Raw genomic sequence first — 21,274 nt, 5'->3', positions numbered from 1 at the left:
AGTGCATTACTATACAGTCTTTAATTTTTATAGACCTTTTAGTACATGTAATCATTTTTAATACATAAACAAGCTATTCAACTGGTAAAACAAGTACAGCTCTACCTTCTTACAATATCTTTGATTACAACATCTTCTAGGTATAATATGGTAAAATTAAAACCCTGTCACCTAAATTATATCAAGAGTCCCTTGCAAGGGACTGATGTTCTACAGGCCAAAAATAATTTCCAAGAATTCAGAATAAGACCATTTCTTATTTTTAACAAGTCATCTCTGATAATTCTGAGCAATAACAGAGTCTCAAGGTAAGCACTCTGTCAGTTACACCCCCTATCCATAACAGCTTTGATAAATCACGAGTAGTACTAACCAGATTTTCAAAATGACCACCATGATGGCCTTATTGAAGATCGGATCAGAATTTAAAACAAACTAAACATCCAAATCAATTTTCTGGTCAAAACCTCATGTCAATAAGTCTTTCCACCAAGGAGGAACAGTAATAACAAGATTTTCAAAACATCTGCCATGGTGGCCATAATGGACATCAGATCAGCACCATTTTCATTTAGGTCCAACGAGATATCACAAGAAGTCATTGGGGTTAAAACCCCATGCTGATATGGCCATCTATCTTGGATGTGCATCAATATAGCAAGAGTTTTAAGATGGTCACTATAGTGGTTATGTTAAAGGAGTAGCAATAACAAGATTTTCAAGATGACTGCCATGGCGGCCATATTAGGTGTCATATTAGCACCATATTTTTCTTTGGACCAACCAGACATCACAAGAAGCCTTCTGGTGAAAACAACATGTTTATGTTATGACCATCCATTAAGAAGGAGTAGAAATAACAACCCCATGTTAATATGACCATCCATTAAGAAGGAGTAGCAATAACAACCTCATGTTAATATGACCATCTGATTAAGAAGGAGTAGCAATAACAACCCCACGTTAATATGACCATCCATTAAGAAGGAGTAGAAATAACAATCCCATGTTAATATGACCATCCATTAAGAAGGAGTAGCAATAACAACCACATGTTAATATGACCATCCATTAAGAAGGAGTAGCAATAACAACCCCATGTTATTATGACCATCCATTAAGACGGAGTAGAAATAACAACCCCATGTTAATATGACCATCCATTAAGAAGGAGTAGCAATAACAACCCCATGTTAATATGACCATCCATTAAGAAGGAGTAGCAATAACAACCCCATGTTAATATGACCATCCATTAAGAAGGAGTAGCAATAACATGAATTTCAATAGGGCCACTGTGTTGGCCATATTTGATGTAAGAGTGGCACTATTTTTGTTTATGATCAACTAGACATCAGAAATTGTTTTTTGGGTGAAAATCCCATGTCAGTTTGACCTTCCATTTCAGAGGAAGAGCAATAAGATTTTCAAGATGGCTGCCACAGTGACCTAATTGGATATCAGACTCGCACAATTTTTAGAACCAACTATACATATGAAGTCTTCTGATGAAAACCCCAAGTCAATATGACTTACCACTCAGGTGGAGTAGCAATAACAAGATTTTCAAGTCGATTTACATTTTGGCCCTACTGGACATGAGAATGGCACCATTATCGCTTAGGACCAGCTAGACAGTATAAGTCATTTAGTGAAAATCCCATGTTGATATTGCCAAACATGTTTGGAGTAGATGATTCTTTAAGTACAAATTTTTTGCAAAATTGTAATAAGAACATGAAGGATATTTTGTATTCAATCTTACTTGACAAAAGCTAATTACAACTGAAAGGCATGAAGAAATTAATGACTGTATGTGTGAACTAAATTATAATGCAAAAAGAGATGCAGTTACTCAAGCAAACATCTGCAACATGCCTGTGACAGATTTGTGTGGGCAGTGAGATAGTTTGTCCTTATAATGGAGATAATTACACACATATTGATTTATTGTAATATCAATTTTGAATTTAAAAATATCCAAACTTGAACAATTATCAGTATAATAAGGCTAAATAAAAGCTTAAATGAGAAAAAAAGTCACATGCATGTTTCAACAATAAACATGGACAAGACAGTACCTCAAAGGCTAAAGAAACATTAAATATATTGATCTCATTAGAGATGCTAAAGATCATGAATGAATAACTGAAACTACTACACATGTCAACAGCAAAGCAGCACTATTCCTTATGCTTTTCTCAGCTATCAGACTCACCCGTATTAACACATTTATGAATGTATCTCCAATCCCAACTCCACAATGTGAGAGTGGTTCAAAATTCCAAAACCAATGTGAACATCTGTGCACCATCCCAATCATTATCTCAAATTTGGAAGTCTCGATATGAAACAGTTAAAGAGATGTGTCCCACCCCAGCTCTGAATCATGGGAGTGGAGCACAATCATATTGCAAAGTTTCCCACCCTAGTACTGAATCATGGGAGTAGAGCACAATCATATTGCAAAGTTTAAAATCTCTTGTGTGATATGTACACAATATGCATGCACACATGTACACATAGCATGTATATACAAGCAGGATAAGGTGATTCCCACTTATTCAAAAAACATGTAGGTAATAAACAGTAAATTCAGTATTGATAAACCCAATGAAGAATATATATTTCATAAATCTTTTAACTCCACAATTTGAAAAAGTAAGTATATAAATGAACTAAATTTTCAACCTTTAAATTCTTATTTTTCCAACCTCCCTCATGTCCAAATTTATTAAAGCTGCCTTTGAGGAACTGGTTGTGAGGAAGACATTTACCTCAGGACCACATTCTAGATATCAAACATCAGCAACTATCAGCTTGACTTTGTGAACTGGATATTTAAATATGGTGCTTCGTTCTAGATTAAGTCTAAACATGCAAAGAAAATAGCTCTTCTCTACCTTGTGCCATGATGAAGAGTTTTGTGTCGAGTGCATAGGACAAATCTTACCTATGCATGTGCTCAACTGATTTCAACAGTTGATACATGTAATTTTTCACTTTTCGCTCAGGAAGATAATGTCTCTTTCCTACAAAAGAGTCAATTAATTTCAAGCAAATTTAATTTCAAACTGATGTCTTTATCTTAAACCATTCAAGAACTGCTTGTAACCACACAAATTTAATGAAAAATCCTTGCTTTTATTGTAAATTAATGAATTCTTATGCTTTAAGAGGCTCTCACAAAGGAAATCAACACAAATAGCTAAAACATTTAGGTAGCTATAATCTTCCCTGTATTTGTCTATAACTTATCTATCCATAATGCAAAGTTTAAAATACATGACACCATTTGGAAACAATATCAAGTGACTGATACTGGAATTCAAAGGAAAGAGTCAGTTTAACAACCTGTGATCATGAACAAAAATTCTTTTTTGGGCATTTTCTGTCTATATATTTAGAACTTGTGGTCAGTCTGTTTGAACCTGATGACAGTAACAGAAAAAGCAGAATGTATATCAAGACTTCACCAAAAATGTCTTGTAAAGTATGGCATTACAAGTATTTGTGAAGAAAAACAGAAAACAATACCTACAAATAGAATATTCTTAAATTACAAATGTATCCCTCAAAAATATTTATAGAGGCTGTAAAAACAACTCTGCGATTTAGGTCTGACTAAACTTATCACAGCCATAAAATAAAAATAGAAGTTCCACAACATTTAATAGCTAAAACAAGTCCTCTCTCTTCTTTTGTTATGTCACATTTCTTGCAAACATGAATTTTAAGACAGAAATAAACAGAATAAACAAACGAGAGTCTCAAGCAACTAAAATCTCCAAAGACTCTCCTAATGAATTTATGTAATGTTAAAATTATTGTTCTAATTGATGTTAATATACTTGTAGAATCATACTTGCTTTAATATGATTTCCGACTTCCATGAAAGTCCTCAATACAAAATTAAGATAATAATTTTAAGGTTTTATTAATGTAATGACCTATTTTCACCAAAAAGACATGAACAGGCATATACTCTTACAAAAAGAAAAAAAATAAAAGTATGATTTAACAAAATATCATAAGTCAGTACAAATTTTAAAACAGCTATTTTGATAACAAGGATTTTAATGAATCTGAATGTGTTCTTTTTATATCTTGGATTTTATTTTATTCTGCATTGCATTAAGCTATTTAAAGACCACTGGCTGTCCAAATACCAGATTGAATCTCAGTTTTACAATGTTGATTGTAATGAAAATATTAACATGTTGGGACTAAAAATTTATTTCAGAATTCACAATAAAGGGATTTTGTTTGCTGACTTAAAAGTCCATTTAAATTAAAACATGAATAAAAAGTTGGGACCAGACAAAATTAATTCAATTTCAGGGTGGGGTTTCCGTTTATTGAAATTTCAGTACGTTGAAGTTTCAGTGAATTCACATTTTCCATTAGCATTTTGTAATGTCTGAAAAAAATAATGATTGGCATACTGATTTTTGTTTCCTCAATGCACTACAGACTATCCTACTCAGGTCAAATTTCTTTATGGGAACCTTGGATTCACTCTGAAGTCTAAATAGGTGTGTTCCAGATTGTGTTCTGCAAAAGATGTCTGCCCTGATAACCCTTGGGATCATGTGGCTTATATTCATAGCACAAATCTGACTAAAACAAGCAAGATGTCACTGTAAAGTAATACATACACCTGTATACTGATAATTTTATATAATCACATATATCAGAGAGTAATTTCTGGTTAGAACCTTCACGTACATATCTGACCCTGTGGGGTGTAGAAGATCAATTACATTTTTGAACTGTGAATATCAGCAGGTAAGCTGTTATGATGTAGGTAATTTGTAACAATCTTACCTAGCGCATGCACACCTTGTGGCTTTTTATGTACCTATGTATATATACCTGTATTTATATACACACTGGGGCAAAGTATAATAGAAAAATTAAATCCTTCCTTCAATATTTAGGCAAGGTAGCAAACTTGCAAACAACAAGGGCAGAGTGGAAACAGAGCCATTAACAATGTGCATCACAAAGGGTCCTACACACTTAAAAATTTGCTCCACAGCACCTTAAACGGAAGAAATGTTGATGGGAAACCAATGGAATATTGGCTTTCAAATGTCTGGCTCCTCTAAATGATGATGTGGAATGTGTGAAATCCACCTCTTTCAAGCCTGATCAATACAAACAACATCTCAAGAAAAGACAAAGATAGGAAGTTAATTGAAAAGGGACATAAAATTCTGTCCAAAAGTTGCAACAGCTTTCTGCCATAAAGACCCTAAAGTGAAATTTGGCAGAACATTCACTGACTGAAGGCAAACACCTGAGAAGTATATATATTTGAAATAGTTAATGAAAACGTAAGCCTGATGTATCTGTTTCAGCTTACGCTTAGTTGTGTCTTCAGGTTATTCTGATAACCAAACTACAGTTGATGTATAACTGTAGGTAATAAGTCATAAATCTAAATTTATATACTAAATGATTTCTCATTTTTCTTATTAACTTTCATTATACTGAATTTTTTAAACCAAATTTCCAATAATAAGAAAGAGATGGTGTCCTGGAGTGGTGTCAGTGTTGGAGAAAATACGTACTACTACCAGTGCTTACATATTCAGGACATTAATGGGATTAGTAAGAAACTTTTCAGGCCAAGTCACTTTTCTTAAGTTATTTGTCATGGATAAGTGGGTTAAAAAAAATAGTTGTACAGCTAGGATACAAGGTAAAAACCAACTGAGCCAAAAATAAAACTTAATCTAAATGTACAAAGTTAGCCCCCCTCCCTACCTTGGGAGTACCTAGTTGATATTATGATACCCATTCCAAAATGTTGCCTGGAACCAAAATGAATGAATGGTTGAGATGCAGTGGGTTTATAAATATGTATGTGCTTTTATAGGTGTAAATGTTGGAGGGGGTCATACATTATTTTGCTTCTGCCAAAAGGAAAAGGTAAGTACATTAGCTCGCCTTCACAAAAATAATAAATCTATACAATTATAATCTAGATTTTACAGCACTGATCAAAGAGTGAATGCAGGTACAGCATCTGAGGTTTGTTAAAGTTGTTGTTGTTCGCTATACATGGTGGCCAGTATAACAGGTGGAGGAAGAACCCAGGAAAACCCAGAAAGAACCACTGACCTACAAGAAGCTACTGGAAAGCTTTCTCACAAAACTACATTAGCCTAATCCATGACTTGAACCCATGCAGACAGAGGTGAGATGGCAGTGATTAGAAATGGTGAGCACTGTAGACCACTTGGCCACTTGGGGACCCCATCTGAGGTTTAAATAAAACCTTAGAAGTTACACTAGTCCCTTTGGGGTGAAGTGCAAAGTAGGGTTTAAATGAATTGTTAACTGTAATTTGCTGTAATAAAGCATGGATGGTGTTTATTACTTCAAAACAAAATTCCCTGCATGTTATTTATTTTTGCTGATAACATAGAAGGATCACAGTCATGAAATTATTTTGCTGTGAATTATAAACAATTTTTTATTTGCATGAATTAGTCACATAGTGATGACCAATTGTTTACAATGCCTGAAAACTTATGTCAACAAGATATTGCAAAATTTACCCATCAGGAAAAAAGTAGGTTTTTGTATGCTTTTCATTTTTGGGGTTGGCAAGGTTAATTAGAGCAGAGAATCATAATACTACTATAAATTAAAGGAAAGAAAACAAAATGTACAAAATTTTAGTACACTCAATATTCAGTTTATTGGCAATATCAGCTTTATTTTGGTGCAACATTTATTTACCATACAATCCTCAGTTCATTTTGATGCTGGATTTAATTTTGGATGTCAAAGGTTAGCATAAAAATGGTATAAAATACAAATGCTACTCATACACAGTAAAACTTTCCTAAACCGAACATTATAACTGTGGATGTTGTATAAAGGTGACCTGTATACTGAGATTTGATCTACAGAAGATGCCAGGTTACAGAGGGCTACTTTAAATTAGTTTGTTATAACTTAACAGTAGATGCAGTACCTTAGTTGGCAGAGCATCAGAATTGTAATCCACTGGTCACAAGTTTGATACCCATCCTGGCTAACCAGGATTAGATGCCTCTATGTGTCACTGGAAAATTAATGTAGCTCTCATTTCCTCTGCATGATTTAGTCAAATGTATCTTCTCAGTATCTACTTAATTTACTGTATCAAACTTATTTCAGAATATAACTGGCAATGTAAACACCATAATGAACAGGAAGTGTTAGCATACATACTAAGAGTACATGAATGGTATAGTTATATGTCACTATGGAATTAAAAATCAAACCTGGAAAGGTGGCAAACATTTCTATTGAAAAAAGTTGTTATCAAAGCATCAAACTTAAAATGTATTGCCAAATTATATTCAGCAATGGTGGAATTAAACTTGATGATAAAAAGTGAATTTTCCCTTTTGACTGAGTCCACATAATGGTATTCCTAAATTGTCTTGGGGGTATTTTGTGTGGATTCATTGAGTTTGTCAGCATTTTTCAGCAAATTAATTATTTTAATCCCTGGAACAGTTGACCACTGGGTCAAGGAACAGCATCTCAAGGTCATCTTACAAAAAAACATAATCTAGAGACAATAAATGTAGTGTACACAAAGAAAAAAATACCCACCCAAACACACATGCAATAACATACATACTGGTATACAATATACAATTTGTTTTTTATGTGCAAAATATGCAGCACTTAGGTGACATAGACTTTGTGCTATTATAGTCTTTTGTTTCTGTTAACCATCAAATCTGACCAAAATAAATAAATCAATTTTCTTTGGTTTATAGCCTCATTACAAATACAATATACACTATGACATGATGCAATTAAACATGCATTTGAATTATAACATTTCTTTCTTAGTTAAGGTGGCATATTGGTTTACACTGTTCCTGAATCAGCCAACCGGTAAATGCTTCTTTCTTGTCAGATTTGATTGCAATATATTTGTCCAAATTACAATGATCTTTAAGAAAAACTTTTAGCCCATCTAATATAGGCATATCCTCTTTTACTTTACATATATAATATATATAGTATTTAGCTAGAAGAAAAAAAAAAGGCATATATTCCATCACTCCTTTTATCAGCTAATATAGCAGTGTTTTCATTGGTACAATATTTATGTTTGCTTTATTCTGAATCCAATGGAAAACATCATTCCACATTCCATAGTCTGATTATCACATTACATTCTCAAAAAAAGCAGGATTTTTTCCCAGCAAATTTGTACGAATTTATCAGTATCAGAAAATACTGTTTTGCTGTTGCTGTTTTGGGTTTAACAACATTTTTCAGCATGATAGGCTATAGATAAATCAAATTCTATTCAGTAGTAGGAGGTGTTCTTTAAAGGTTTTATAGTTTCAGTAACTGTGGAAATATCTGATTGGGCATTTGCATCATTTACACAAATCTTTGTGCTAAGATGCTTTTTGTCAGAAATGGTCACATTCAATTCAGCAGTTTAGGATTTGTTTGAAGGCTTCTTCTTGTTTAGTGTCAGTGACCATACTTAATGGTGGACCAGCATCAACTATACAAATCTGTATACCAGGTGTTTGCTGTCAAATCTGATAAAATTCTATTAAGTGGTTTTTGAGTAGATGTCGTTTTAAATGTTTTTCATTTTATAGTAATGCCAACCATATCTCTTGGTCCACTGCATGTGTTAGCAGTCTATGGCATGTGTGCCAATGGTGGCACACCAGTCTCTTCGGAAAGGCATGCAGTATGAGTTGCAGTTTTGTATTGTATATACTAAGAATTATAATCAAATTAAAAAGCTGAATATAACTTGTCATGCAGCAGTCTACAATTGAGTGGACTTGACACAGCAATTCTATCTGCATCATTTGTATGACATAAAAGGTCTTCATGACAGAATCGTTTTAATCAAGTTTCACCAAATTTTACTTGTTGGGTTTTGAGAAAACGTCGTTTTAAGGGTTTCTAGTTTCAGTAATGGTAGCTAAATTTGATTTTGGATCAGAATTTTTTTTTTTAAATTTAAAAGATCTATGGCATGTAAGGCTGTAAAATGTGATAAAGTTCTGTTCAGCAGTATTGGAGATAATGTCATTTAAATGTTTGTGTAATTTTAACAATGGTGGCCATACTTGGTGGCAGAAAAGGGATTTATGCCATGATGCTCTGTTGAACTGAAACTGGTCTGGGTTCATTTCAAGAAGTCTTAAAAGGCAGCAGAATGATTTGGTTTACTTTTCATAATGCTGGACATACTTTGACAGTAGATTGGAATCATTTGTAAAACCTGAAAGGTTCTCATGTCAGAATGCTTTATGTTACTTTTGATCCAAATCTGTTCTGTAGTTTTCGAGAAGTTGTATATAGGTTTTTCCATTTTAAGTAATGGCAGCCATATCCGAAGACAGATCTGCATCATGTGTACAAACTTAAAAGGCCTTTATGACAGGATGCACTGTGACAAGTCTGGGCGAAACTAGTATGTCAGTTTTTGAGAATTAGTTAACAATAATAACAAATGACCAATGCCAGAAGTATGCTGGACAAGGCACAGTGGACAAAGGTCATACCATAAGTTCACAGCAAGGTAAGCTTAAAACAAAATAAGTGCATAAATAATGCAATGCAGCTCTTTTATTATGAATACTAAGAATACATGCTATTCTGTTCACACTGCTTTCTCTCTCTCTCTCTCTCGAAAAAAAAAAAAAAAAAAAAACATTGCAAAATAGGGCCAGACACTACTGTGGTTGTTTTCCATGTGGGCACTCATTTACTGGTAAAGGAAATTCTAGGGGTCAAAATGAACAAAGAATACATTAGCCTTTAGCTTCATGAAAATTCAATTACATGTACTAAGGTTGCTATAAATGAGAAGGAAATGGTTTAATTTGCAAGCAATAAGTAAATTAGGAAAGAGCTAAGAAGAAACTACAAACATCGAACTTAACCAGAGTGTGAAAACATCAGAGTAGTTCCTCACAACAGAACTACATGTATTTAAGGATAGTCATAAAAAACGTGAACCATGTTATAGATGATGCCAATCTAGTGAACCAGGAGTTATGTAGATTTGTTTTGTGTGCTTGATTTTTACCCATGACTGAGCATTGTGGATGTAGTTTTTGCATGCTTGACTTTTGTCATAATTTTAAGTTGTAAATATATTCACTAGAATTAGAGATCAAAGCATAACCTTGCTTATGAGTTTGTCACATTTTCCATTAATATCATTAGTTTTCCAAAACATTTTATTATATTGTGGGTAAAGTAACATACGTATAAATAGGGGTATGGTAAACAAATTGTTCATTCCTGTTTTAAGCTCGACTTATAGAATCATGTACATTTTTGTTCATATATGGTCCAAGATGAATTATTCATTTAAATTATTCACTGTAATTACAAAGTGTTTATTCACTTCTGGACTAACACTTTACCTCGGGATTTAAAGACATTCTGGATTGCATCATTTGGTACATGAGAACATTCAAGACTATTTGTTGTGCACCATGACATTCAAAACTATTGGAACATTCTATACTTTTGGACATGTAATAGGACATGTAAGATTATCTGGGATTTAACTCACAATAGTGTCATTTTTTCTGAGACCTCTTTAGTGAACCATGTTATAGGTTAGACCACTTTAGTAAACCATATTACAGATGAGGCCACTTTAAACTGAGATATATTGTAGGGTAAGGCTATGTAAAGTGTGATGTATTTAAACTAAGGACATGATTTTTGAAAGAGGGGTATTATGTAATAATTGCTATTGCATTAGTTGGTAAATGTAGTGAAGATTTCCATTGGTCATAACATAACCATATGATCAGGCCAAGGTACATTTATTTCTGTTTAAACTGTATTGTATAAACTGTATGGAGAACTATTTGATACCAACTGCTATCAATAGAGTCATATGCAAAGTAAATAATGTAAACAGTGAAACAGGGCATACACATTACATGCCTTAAAATGAAATAAAAATGTTGGCTGGCTTATATCATATTCTGAAAACTGAATAAATTCATGTTCACCAAATCAAATAAAATGCATTTTGTTCTGAAAATAAATAATTCGTTCTTCAACCAGATTTGATCTAACTTGGAGAAAAATAATCTTGTATGTATGCTAGATCTTGGTCTATCACTATAGCTGATTACAATTCTTATGTTACATGTTTCGGCTCTAATAAATAGTAACAAAAGAAAGAGTGAAAACAACAAGTTTTTAAAAATTTAACGAATAATTTCTTTCCCTCGAAAAACTGTAAAAAAACTTTAAAAAAGAACTTATGGCTTTAAGAATTAAATCCAAAAATAATCCAGGAATTAAATTTTATAAGTCCTAGTAATGAAATGTTCTAATAAATTCAAGTTCGAGTCCTGACGAAAAATCCAAAATGGAAGGCAATGACTTATACTGTAGTCAGTTTTGAGCTGATGTGTACAGTCCTTTGTGAACTACAGAAAACAATATTTTGGTGTTTGAATTCTGAATAAAATTTAAATAAATGTCCTTGACCAGGAATTCTGTATGAGCACTCAAATATTTCCAGGAAAAAGATTTAATTTTTTACAATCCAAATAATTTGAATAAAAATTAACATATAACTCCAAACTGACGCAACAAAAAAACACCTTTCACCTTTATGTCCCAGTGTTTTTAAGCCTGACTCTGAAATATCTCTATAGACATCGGTATAAAACCTGACCACTGCGCAATTTCTGGAAACCCAGAATTACAAAATAGAAGTTGTTTACATATAAATAAATCACATACTCCTAGTATGACCTTGATAAAACCAATCATTTTACTCAAGAATAAAATAAAAATAAATAGTTGTTTACTTGTCTCCATGTTTTCTGAATCAAGGTTGTGAACTAAGTCAGAAACAGAAACAGTGTTTTTATTATTAGGTATTTATGAAAAGATTCAGGTCAAACTAAATGTTCTGGAAAATATAAAATTCCTAGTAAACAAAATTACATTATATTGACATGTAATGAAATTAAAAATAAAAATAATGTAAAACTTACAAACAGTAAATTAAATTAAATCAAATATAAATTAAAACAAATATACCTAATACAAATTAAATTAAAACTATAGATAAATGGATATCAGGATTAGGAGGGGGGTTCAAAGACTAGCCTCATAATAACTGAATACAGTAGTTATGAGTTGGGGTAGGGGTGGGTCAGAGATAGATTCTGCCTATTTCCCAACTGTAACTGTCGATGTTGATGTCTTACTTTGTTTGACTCTTGGACCCCCATTACTATAACCATTTAATGATAGTCTTAATTTCATTTCTAAGTACCTCTGTATGTAGCCTAACTTGTTAATGAACACAAATAGGGATTTTTTTTAAAAATTGGTTACTCACGAGCCTAGACAATAATGAATAGGCAGAGCCATTTGTACGTCCAACAAAACAACATCTTTGCTTTGAATATTGAGCTTCCATGTGCCAATACATAGAAAAAAAGAAAGACCATTCTGTGGAATCTTCACAACCTTATATCATCTACCATTGATGGAATTAGCTGTTTGATGCCGATGTAGATGTTTCATTAATGGTAGAGAATTCCATTCTAAAAATAGCTATGTTAACAGAAGCCCTCAACAACAATCATATGTTTAAATAAGGCTCTAAAACTGATATGAAATACCTTTAACAAAGTAAACTAAATATACATAAAAATGAATAAAATTATAAAGAATTACAATTATAAGAGTTTAATGTCATTTTTACTGAGTTTATCGTGGTATGAACTGTCAGTTGATGACTGAGCTTACATGATGATAACAAACTCAGAGTAAACAACATTAAATTCTTAAATATATGCAAAGTCATTTAAGATTTTGAATTATGCAATATATCCAAAATTGTTTTAGATCTCTATCATGCAATAAATGCAAGGTTGTTTTAGATCACTAATCATGCAATATATGCAAGGCTGTATTAGATCTCTATTATGCAATATTGCAAGACTGTATTAGATCTCTAATCATGCAATATATGCAAGGTTGTTTTAGATCTCTAATCATGTAATATATGCAAAGTTCTTTTAGATCTCTAATCATGCAATATATGGAAGGCTGTATTAGATCTCTAATCAGGCAATATATGCAAGGCTGTATTAGATCTCTATTATGAAATATATGCAAGATTGTATTAGATCTTTAATCACGCAATATATGCAAGGTTGTATTAGATCTCTATATGCAAAGTTGTTTAAGATTTCTAATCATACAATATATGCAAGGTTGTATTAGATCTCTATTCATGCAATATATGCAAGGTCGTTTTAGATCACTAATCATGCAATATATGCAAGGTTGTTTCAGATTTCTAATCATGCAATATATGCAAGGTTGTTTTAGATTTCTAATCATGCAATTTATGCAATGTTGTTTTAGAGTTCTAATCATGCAATATATGTAAGATTGTATTAGATCTCTAATCATACAATGTATGCAAGATTGTTTTAGATCTCTAATCATACAATATTTGCAAGGTTGTTTTAGATCACTAATCATGCAATATATGCGAAGTTGTTTCAGATTTCTAATCATGCAATATATGCAAAGTTGTTTTAGATCTCTAATCATGCAATATATGCAAAGTTGTTTTAGATCTCTAATCATGCAACATATGCAAGGTTGTATTAGATCTCAAATTATGCAATACATGCAAGATTGTTTTAGATCTCAAATCATTCAATATATGCAATGTTGTTTTAGAGTTCTAATCATGCAATATATGCAAAATTGTATTAGATCTCTAATCATACAATATATGCAAGAGTGTTTTAGATCTCTAATCATACAATATTTGCAAGGTTGTTTTAGATCTCTAATCATGCAATATATGCAAGGTTGTATTAGATCTCTAATCATACAATGTATGCAAGATTGTTTTAGATCACTAATCATGCAATATATGCAAGGTTGTATTAGATCTCTAATCATGAAATATATGCAAGATTGTTTTAGATCTCTAATCATGCAATATATGCAAGGTTGTATTAGATCTCTAATCATGCAATATATGCAAGATTGTTTTAGATCTCTAATCATGCAATATAAGCAAGGTTGTTTTAGAGTTCTAATCATGCAATATATACAAGATTGTATTAGATCTCTAATCATACAATATATGCAAGAGTGTTTTAGAGCTCTAATCATACAATATTTGCAAGGTTGTTTTAGATCTCTAATCATGCAATATATGCAAGGTTGTATTAGATCTCTAATCATACAATATATGCAAGATTGTTTTAGATCTCTAATCATGCAATATATGCAAGGTTGTATTAGATCTCTAATCATACAATATATGCAAGATTGTTTTAGATCTCTAATCATGCAATATATGCAAGGTTGTATTAGATCTCTAATCATGCAATATATGCAAGATTGTTTTAGATCTCTAATCATGCAATATATGCAAGGTTGTTTCAGATCTCTAATCATGCAATATATGCAAGATTGTTTAAGATCTCTAATCATGCAATATATGCAAGATTGTTTTAGATCTCTAATCATGCAATATCTGCAAGGTTGTTTTAGATCTCTAATCATGCAATATATGCAAGGTTGTTTTAGATCACTAATCATGCAATATATGCAAGGTTGTTTTAGATTTCTAAATCATGCTATTTATGCAAAGTGTTTCAGATTTCTAATTACCCCCAGTATTTATGAATAATACTCTTACCTCTTATTAATTCATAAATGTTCATATCCATCAACTCCAGAATTAGCATAAGACATCCTGACTTTTTGTCACTGAAAAAAAATATTTGTTACAGTTAAAAGATAAGAATCTAAATAATGATAGAAATGTTGTAAAATATACAACATATTCAAAGTGCTATCAAATTTTTTACACTATCCAATGTCACTTTAAAAACAAACAAACAAACAATAATAGGGTCCAAGCATGAACAATTGGCCAAAAATCTGGGTCTGGGGATTGCTTTCTAATTTTCTTATACTACTGTTGATTGCATTATGTTGTTAAACAACTTTAAGGTTTTCAAAACTGTTGATATATTTATATTATGTATATTCTTTGCATAACATTACGTTTTGTAAGGGTTAATTAATGACATTGTTTTCAATGCTGATAACCTATGAATGGATATTACTGTAAAGATAAGTCGCGTAGAGTACACTGTATGATGTAATCCATAAAATTCCAAGGTATATTTACTGTAACAGTTCAAGTAAACATCATGCAATCCAACAAGGACATTGCTTTTGGTAAAAAGGTCAGAATGACCAAGTACCTCATTAGGTAGAATAAACCACGCAATCAGTATTTCAAAATTACAGAATGATTCATTTTAAACCCCAGTATTGCATTTCCTCCACTACAGTTTAGCTTAGTTTATAACATGATTTTTATGCAGAATTAATTGTCCTTATTATTACTACTGGTCTTGGAAGAGATACATTGAGCAGATACATTGATTAATTCAATATAATCATTCACTGGAATTGTAGTGATCTAACATTATTTCATTTAAAAACTATTTGGATATATAATAGCTATATAGATTTACTGCAAGACATTAAAAGACATATGAATTGATAGCTTAAGTGAAATTACTGGGAATTCATTTAAAGGACATTTGGATTTATAACATATTATTCTGTACTGTTGGTCGATCAGTATAATACAGTCATCAGTCAGAATACCTTTGGAACATGTTCAGATTACTTGGAACTATTTGAATTTTGAGAACCTTTATGACTTTAGGATTTCTTTTTGCTTTAGGATTTCATTCACCATTCTGTAAGTTATTGTTAATTCTTTCACTTTGCATTTAGGAAAATATATTATTTTCAATTATACAAAACTTGCTAGTTACTGCTCTTTCTTCTTACACAGTATAAGCCCCTAGAGATCGCAACAATACCTTTATGCATATTTGATGGCAGATCAAAATTATTTGTGAAATACTTGAAGGCCATTATGCCAAGCCAATTTCTGTCCAAGCTGGTCAAATTCAGTTCAGCAGTTTATGGCAATGTAAATGTTTTTCTATTGTTTACAATGGTAAAGATATTTGATTGTGGATCTAAATCGTTTTTATAAATATGAATGGCCCTCAAGCATGGACGCTTTCTGTCAAATTTGGTCAAGTTCTGTTGCATAGCATTTTTGAATAAGTAGAATAAGACAGCAATTGATGGCAGACATAAATTGTTTGAAGAACTCAAAAGTGTGCCAAGAAAAGATGTTTTCTGCAACATTTGGTCAATATTCTGCTTAGTGGATTTGATGAAATCATTTGAAAGACTTTCTATTTTTACCAATGATGGCCATAGTTAATAGTGAATTTGCATTATCTGTACCAATTTGAAAGCCCTTACTTCCTGAATGTTTTCTGTCAAATTTGTTCAAATTCATCCCAACAGTTTTTGAGAAGACATAATTTATAATTTTTTTATATTTTAAATAATTAAGGCCAAAATTGACAGTGGACTGGCATCATTGCTAAAAGATGAGAGCCCAATATGCCAGGTTGCTTTCTGAGCAATGAGCAGGAAACCACAAAAAAATGTGTACATGGACATACCATGAAATGTACCATGATATAAGCACAATGATATTTGGGACCAACACTTCAGTGCTCTGGGATTTTGTTTAATTTCTATCTGTCAATAACTGGATTAAATATCTTGCTTTTGTTTAAAGCAAAATAATACCATATTTTTTCCACGATATTATTAGGAAAAGAAATATAAATTATCTTGAGATAAAAGAAAAGAAAATGTTTCAACTCAATGGAAAATCACAGCCCCCACCAAAAAATGTAATGGTCAGTACCTTACAGAAGATGGATTTGCTATGAGCATGTTAGCTGTTATATCAGTTGTAAGCTAAAAACTGTAACTAAAGTGGGATGATTAAGATTACAGTATAGTAGACACTGTGAAAAGACATCATGCTGACATTATAGAGCCTATAATTAAAAACAGGAAGTGTTGATAATGAAGTTTAAAATTTAGTAACTACACTATTAATAGTCAGATACACACTGAGAAGAATGCCAACACTTGGGCAAGATATTTATCAAACAATGCCAGTAAACATAAAACTCACACACAACAATGAGAAAATATTCAATGAACGGGAGAATTTATGCAAGATTCAGACAGAAAATAACTATGTTCCTGAAAATCATCCTATGGTTCACAGTCTTATAAAGGAATATATGTGCTTAACACATTCACATATGATAGTAATAACAAACACATATGTGGGGTTTTCAATTTATTGTTTTAATACAAAATGTTTTCAGAAGTTGGTTTTAGCGCAAATAACTTTCACAACATTCAATCTGGACACTGCATTTGCATACATGACACATGTCAAACATGTGATTAAAAGATTATAAATATAATTACATTTGTAATTTTCACCATTAATTTGTGACAGATTCAACCGCTTTGTAAAAAAAGTATTTTCAATTATTTTTTCATGAATAATGAAAATACATTGTTAATATTACTGGTATTAAAGTCATAACAAGATTACTCTGGAATTTCCATACATTCCTTATTGATGGAAACTACAGAAGTATTGGTACAATGAAAAAGTAATGTGGTATTTACTACCAGAAAAAATACAAACTGGCATACTGGTAATACCACATACCTCTAGAAAGCAACTACATCATTAACAATGCCAATGGTTTTCTCTTCCACAGTGGCAACTTTTTTATGAAGCGGATTGTAGACATGATGGTCAACAAGCCCTTATTAAGCTTACTGCCAAAAAATAAAACATCTTAAATTATGAAACTGCACACAATATGCATAATAGTTAATGACAGCATGTGCAAAACTTTTGTAATGCAACATTGTTTAAATGATGTGCATATTTCCATTAAATATTGTTGATAACCTCTGATACCGCTTTCTCTTTTCATTTAAAACATTTAGCCTACGTTTATGGTTAGCACTGACCTGCTATAAACATATTGCCAGAAACCGCCATGAATAGAAAATGTATGTATATAATAATCATTTTCTTCTCAAGCATGCTGTGCTCAACAATCTGGACAAGTGTAATAGCTGGATGTTGTGAAAGTATATAGTGAAGAATTAACAATATTTATGTCAGCCACAAAAACTGTTTTGTGTATGTATCAGGAATTTTATTTTGTTAACATTACAATACAATTATTCCTTATTGATTAATCCTAAAATATTCAAAAGATATTTATGAGTTTTGTAACAGAGTACAATATCTGTAAAGGATACGTCATGTGAGGCACTTGAGCAACAAATACAGCATGGTTTATTTGATTACTGCACAGACCAATGATATCAATTCTCATTGTCAAGACACTGAATGCACAAGAACTAGTTTCTTATTTGATATCCAGTGGAATTTTAAAATGAAGATAAGGAGAAGAAGAAAGAAAACACCAGAACAACAGATATACAAATGTCTTTGTCACAGCTAAGTCTCCAATTTTATCATTAATGTTATCGCAATGACTTTTTTTAAAGATGAAGGGTACTTATCTCTTTAGCTCCTGTATATTCAATGGCCAAAATAATCATGAAGCAACATCAGATTTGGTTTTGAAGAAATTCAAACTATATTTACTGACTTATTTCACCAATTTTCTTTATAATTAAGGATGGTCCAATATGAATATCCAGATAATACACTCATGGTTCCCATGCTTTTCTAAATATAAATTTCCAGGTCTTTTCCAGGTTTTTTCCAGGATGAAATTCATTTTTTCAAGGTTAACATATGACCATTACTGAATGGAATTAAGGAACATTTTGGATTATAAAACATGCCTTTTCAAAATCTGAAGATGTTTCTCTTTCAAGACTCTCCAAAACATATGTTGGAAAAGATGATCATGTACAAAACCACATAATGAGTCACACGAAACAAATCTGACTATATTCCTAAAAACTGGCATTTAAAGCCATTTCAATGTACTGAATATGAATTCTAAATTTACTTTGCTGACCTGCATTATGTTGCTACATGGAAACAACATAATGAACATAAATTATTTTGTTTCCTTTCAAACCTTTAATTCTAAAGAATTCTAGAGCAATATGTGTGCATGTTATACAAAAATATATGTGCATGTTATACAAAGAAAACATTACCCATCACAGTATGAAAAAAAACCCAATAAATGCAAAGTATTAGAATCTTATCTTGTAATGAAAAAAGTTTAACCCTGAATTTATGTGTGCCAATAAAATCTCAGACAAGATTTTTAACCAACCTAAACTCCTTAAGATGATCTGGTTAAAAATTTCATCATTTAAAGACATTTACAAAAGGGTTGATTTAAATTTTGACAAAAGACCTTCAAAATAACATATTGTTCTATAAACAAGGACTGAATTTTATGTAGAATCAACTTGTCTTTTTATAGTTCAATAAACCAGTCCCCAAACCTGTATTGATACATGGGCTCTTATCGTTTCTTAATATATAATAAAAGGGATGACAATTTCCCATTTCTCCTGCATTCTACTTAAGATCTAAAACCAATGCTTCAAGCTACACATCACTGTGTAATAGTTTCGCACCAAAGTTCAGTTCAGAGATTTGAAACTTTTCTAATCCAGGTTTCCTCCGCATATTCCTACCCCATTTTTCACATCTGGACATTTCAGATGGAGTGTGGGTTCACAGCAATTACATATCAAAAATTTGGAATCTGCTGCCACCATAAGATAGTTTACCAGTGGGCCTAGCAAATTTAAACTGTTATATTGATTTATACCTGCATGAAATCAATATGAAAAATATTTATTTTCTCAAAAAATGGCAAGTATTATAATTGTTATTTCTTTAATCCGCTGACAGACTAGATAAAACTCGGCTTAGATGAAACCTGACCGGGTATTCGCCATTTGCGTTAACAGTCACATGACTTCACAACTCTCAAACAATGACATTGGATGTCCAATAGTCACATGATATCAACAAAAAACTCCTTTTTAATGTTGTTGTACAAAATTTCAATTTTATTAAATGAAAGTCTGATACTTTTTGTAAAAACCAGAAAGAACATATAATTCTCAACATATTTATTTCGAGAACAATTACAAGAAACTTTTCCAGTCTCATTCATCAGGCAGAGTAGTCTGATTACCTGCTTCATATGCTCCCTGCATGAGAGCACATGGAACTAGGTCCAATTAATAGTTTGGTTCAGTACCAATGAATGCAGTTCTAGTCTCTTTTTAGAACATTTTATCCTCTCTAATTTTGGTGGTGACAGAAGAGTTAGATTTATGCATTTTTGGTAGGGATTTAAAGGTAATTGTTTATTCTTGAGAATATGAGCTACGGGTGTGGTTGTTCATGTGTATTTCAGCAACAGTGCACAGTAAGTAATAAGGCCTTGGTGATGAACTGGAAATCTGTGTTCTGTTTACATGCTGCTCTGTTTACAGTTAAGCCTCTCCAAAAAATGCAGGTGAACCTTGACAAGAACTTCACTGTGAATTCATCTTTGAAGGTATTTTAGATTAACATATGATTTGTATTGATTGTCACACAGTGGAAAGGTCAGTACTGAGAAACAAATGTAGAGAATATATAGTAAAATTGTGTTCTATGTCCTGTCAGTTCAGTATCTGAGTAAAATTTAAATTGGTATAACTTCTTTATTATTATTGATAGACACATGAAACTTGAATATGTTATGAATATTGACTTTGAAAATATAAGACTGAAATTAAAAATAAAAAATTAATTTTTATTCAAAAAATGTAACTGACATTTTTTTAAAATAAAAAATTAAAATTTTCCCGCCAAAATGCACATATATATATTTTTTGGAATGATATTAAATGATATCAGCATGTATATATTCCTACACCATATACAAGCTCCAGTGATGGATATTTGTCAAATTTTGTCAGAGAAAATATCTTTGTAAGTCAAAATGAGACCTTCGTTTAAAATACATGAAGACAAAATTCTATTTTGTATTGGTCAAACTATTTATTAGGGGTCCAAGCAGTTAATTTATGTGTTTATGATGGGGTAACCTCCTGAGTAACACATATATGCTAGTATAGCCTTCAGTAATTGTTTATAAATATAGTTATAGGGTATTTAGTGAGAGGACATAGATGGAAACTTTATACTAGAACCTACTCAAGTTCTCTACTAAATAATTTTAAACTGTCCGAGAATGAAATACAGGTCTAAGGGATAAAATATACTTTCCCCAGGTATATTTACCCTTGGATGTAA

At 31.7% G+C, this 21,274-nt stretch overlaps 1 protein-coding gene across 2 annotated transcripts in view; it reads right to left on the bottom strand.

Annotated features, from left to right (window-relative positions):
• The window catches only part of LOC149805404 (MAPK/MAK/MRK overlapping kinase-like), a 105,648-nt gene that overhangs the window by 36,725 nt on the left and 47,649 nt on the right, over window positions 1–21,274 (bottom strand). Inside the window, exons 4-5 of one of the 2 annotated variants that reach the window (XM_089949959.1) lie at window positions 14,723–14,793; window positions 2,954–3,032 (exon numbers count right to left, since the gene is read on the bottom strand). In XM_089949959.1, coding sequence (XP_089806085.1) covers window positions 2,954–3,032; window positions 14,723–14,793 — 150 coding nt within the window. The remainder of the gene's footprint in view (window positions 1–2,953; window positions 3,033–14,722; window positions 14,794–21,274) is intronic. The other variant, XM_089949961.1, reaches the window with a different exon arrangement.

The sequence above is a fragment of the Sinohyriopsis cumingii genome, chromosome 2 (genome assembly GCF_028554795.1).
Source record: "Sinohyriopsis cumingii isolate HCF-2022 chromosome 2, ASM2855479v2, whole genome shotgun sequence".
Taxonomy (NCBI): domain Eukaryota; kingdom Metazoa; phylum Mollusca; class Bivalvia; order Unionida; family Unionidae; genus Sinohyriopsis; species Sinohyriopsis cumingii.
The sequence above is the reverse complement of the archived record's forward strand: the minus strand, read 5'-3'. Positions and strand labels throughout refer to the sequence as shown.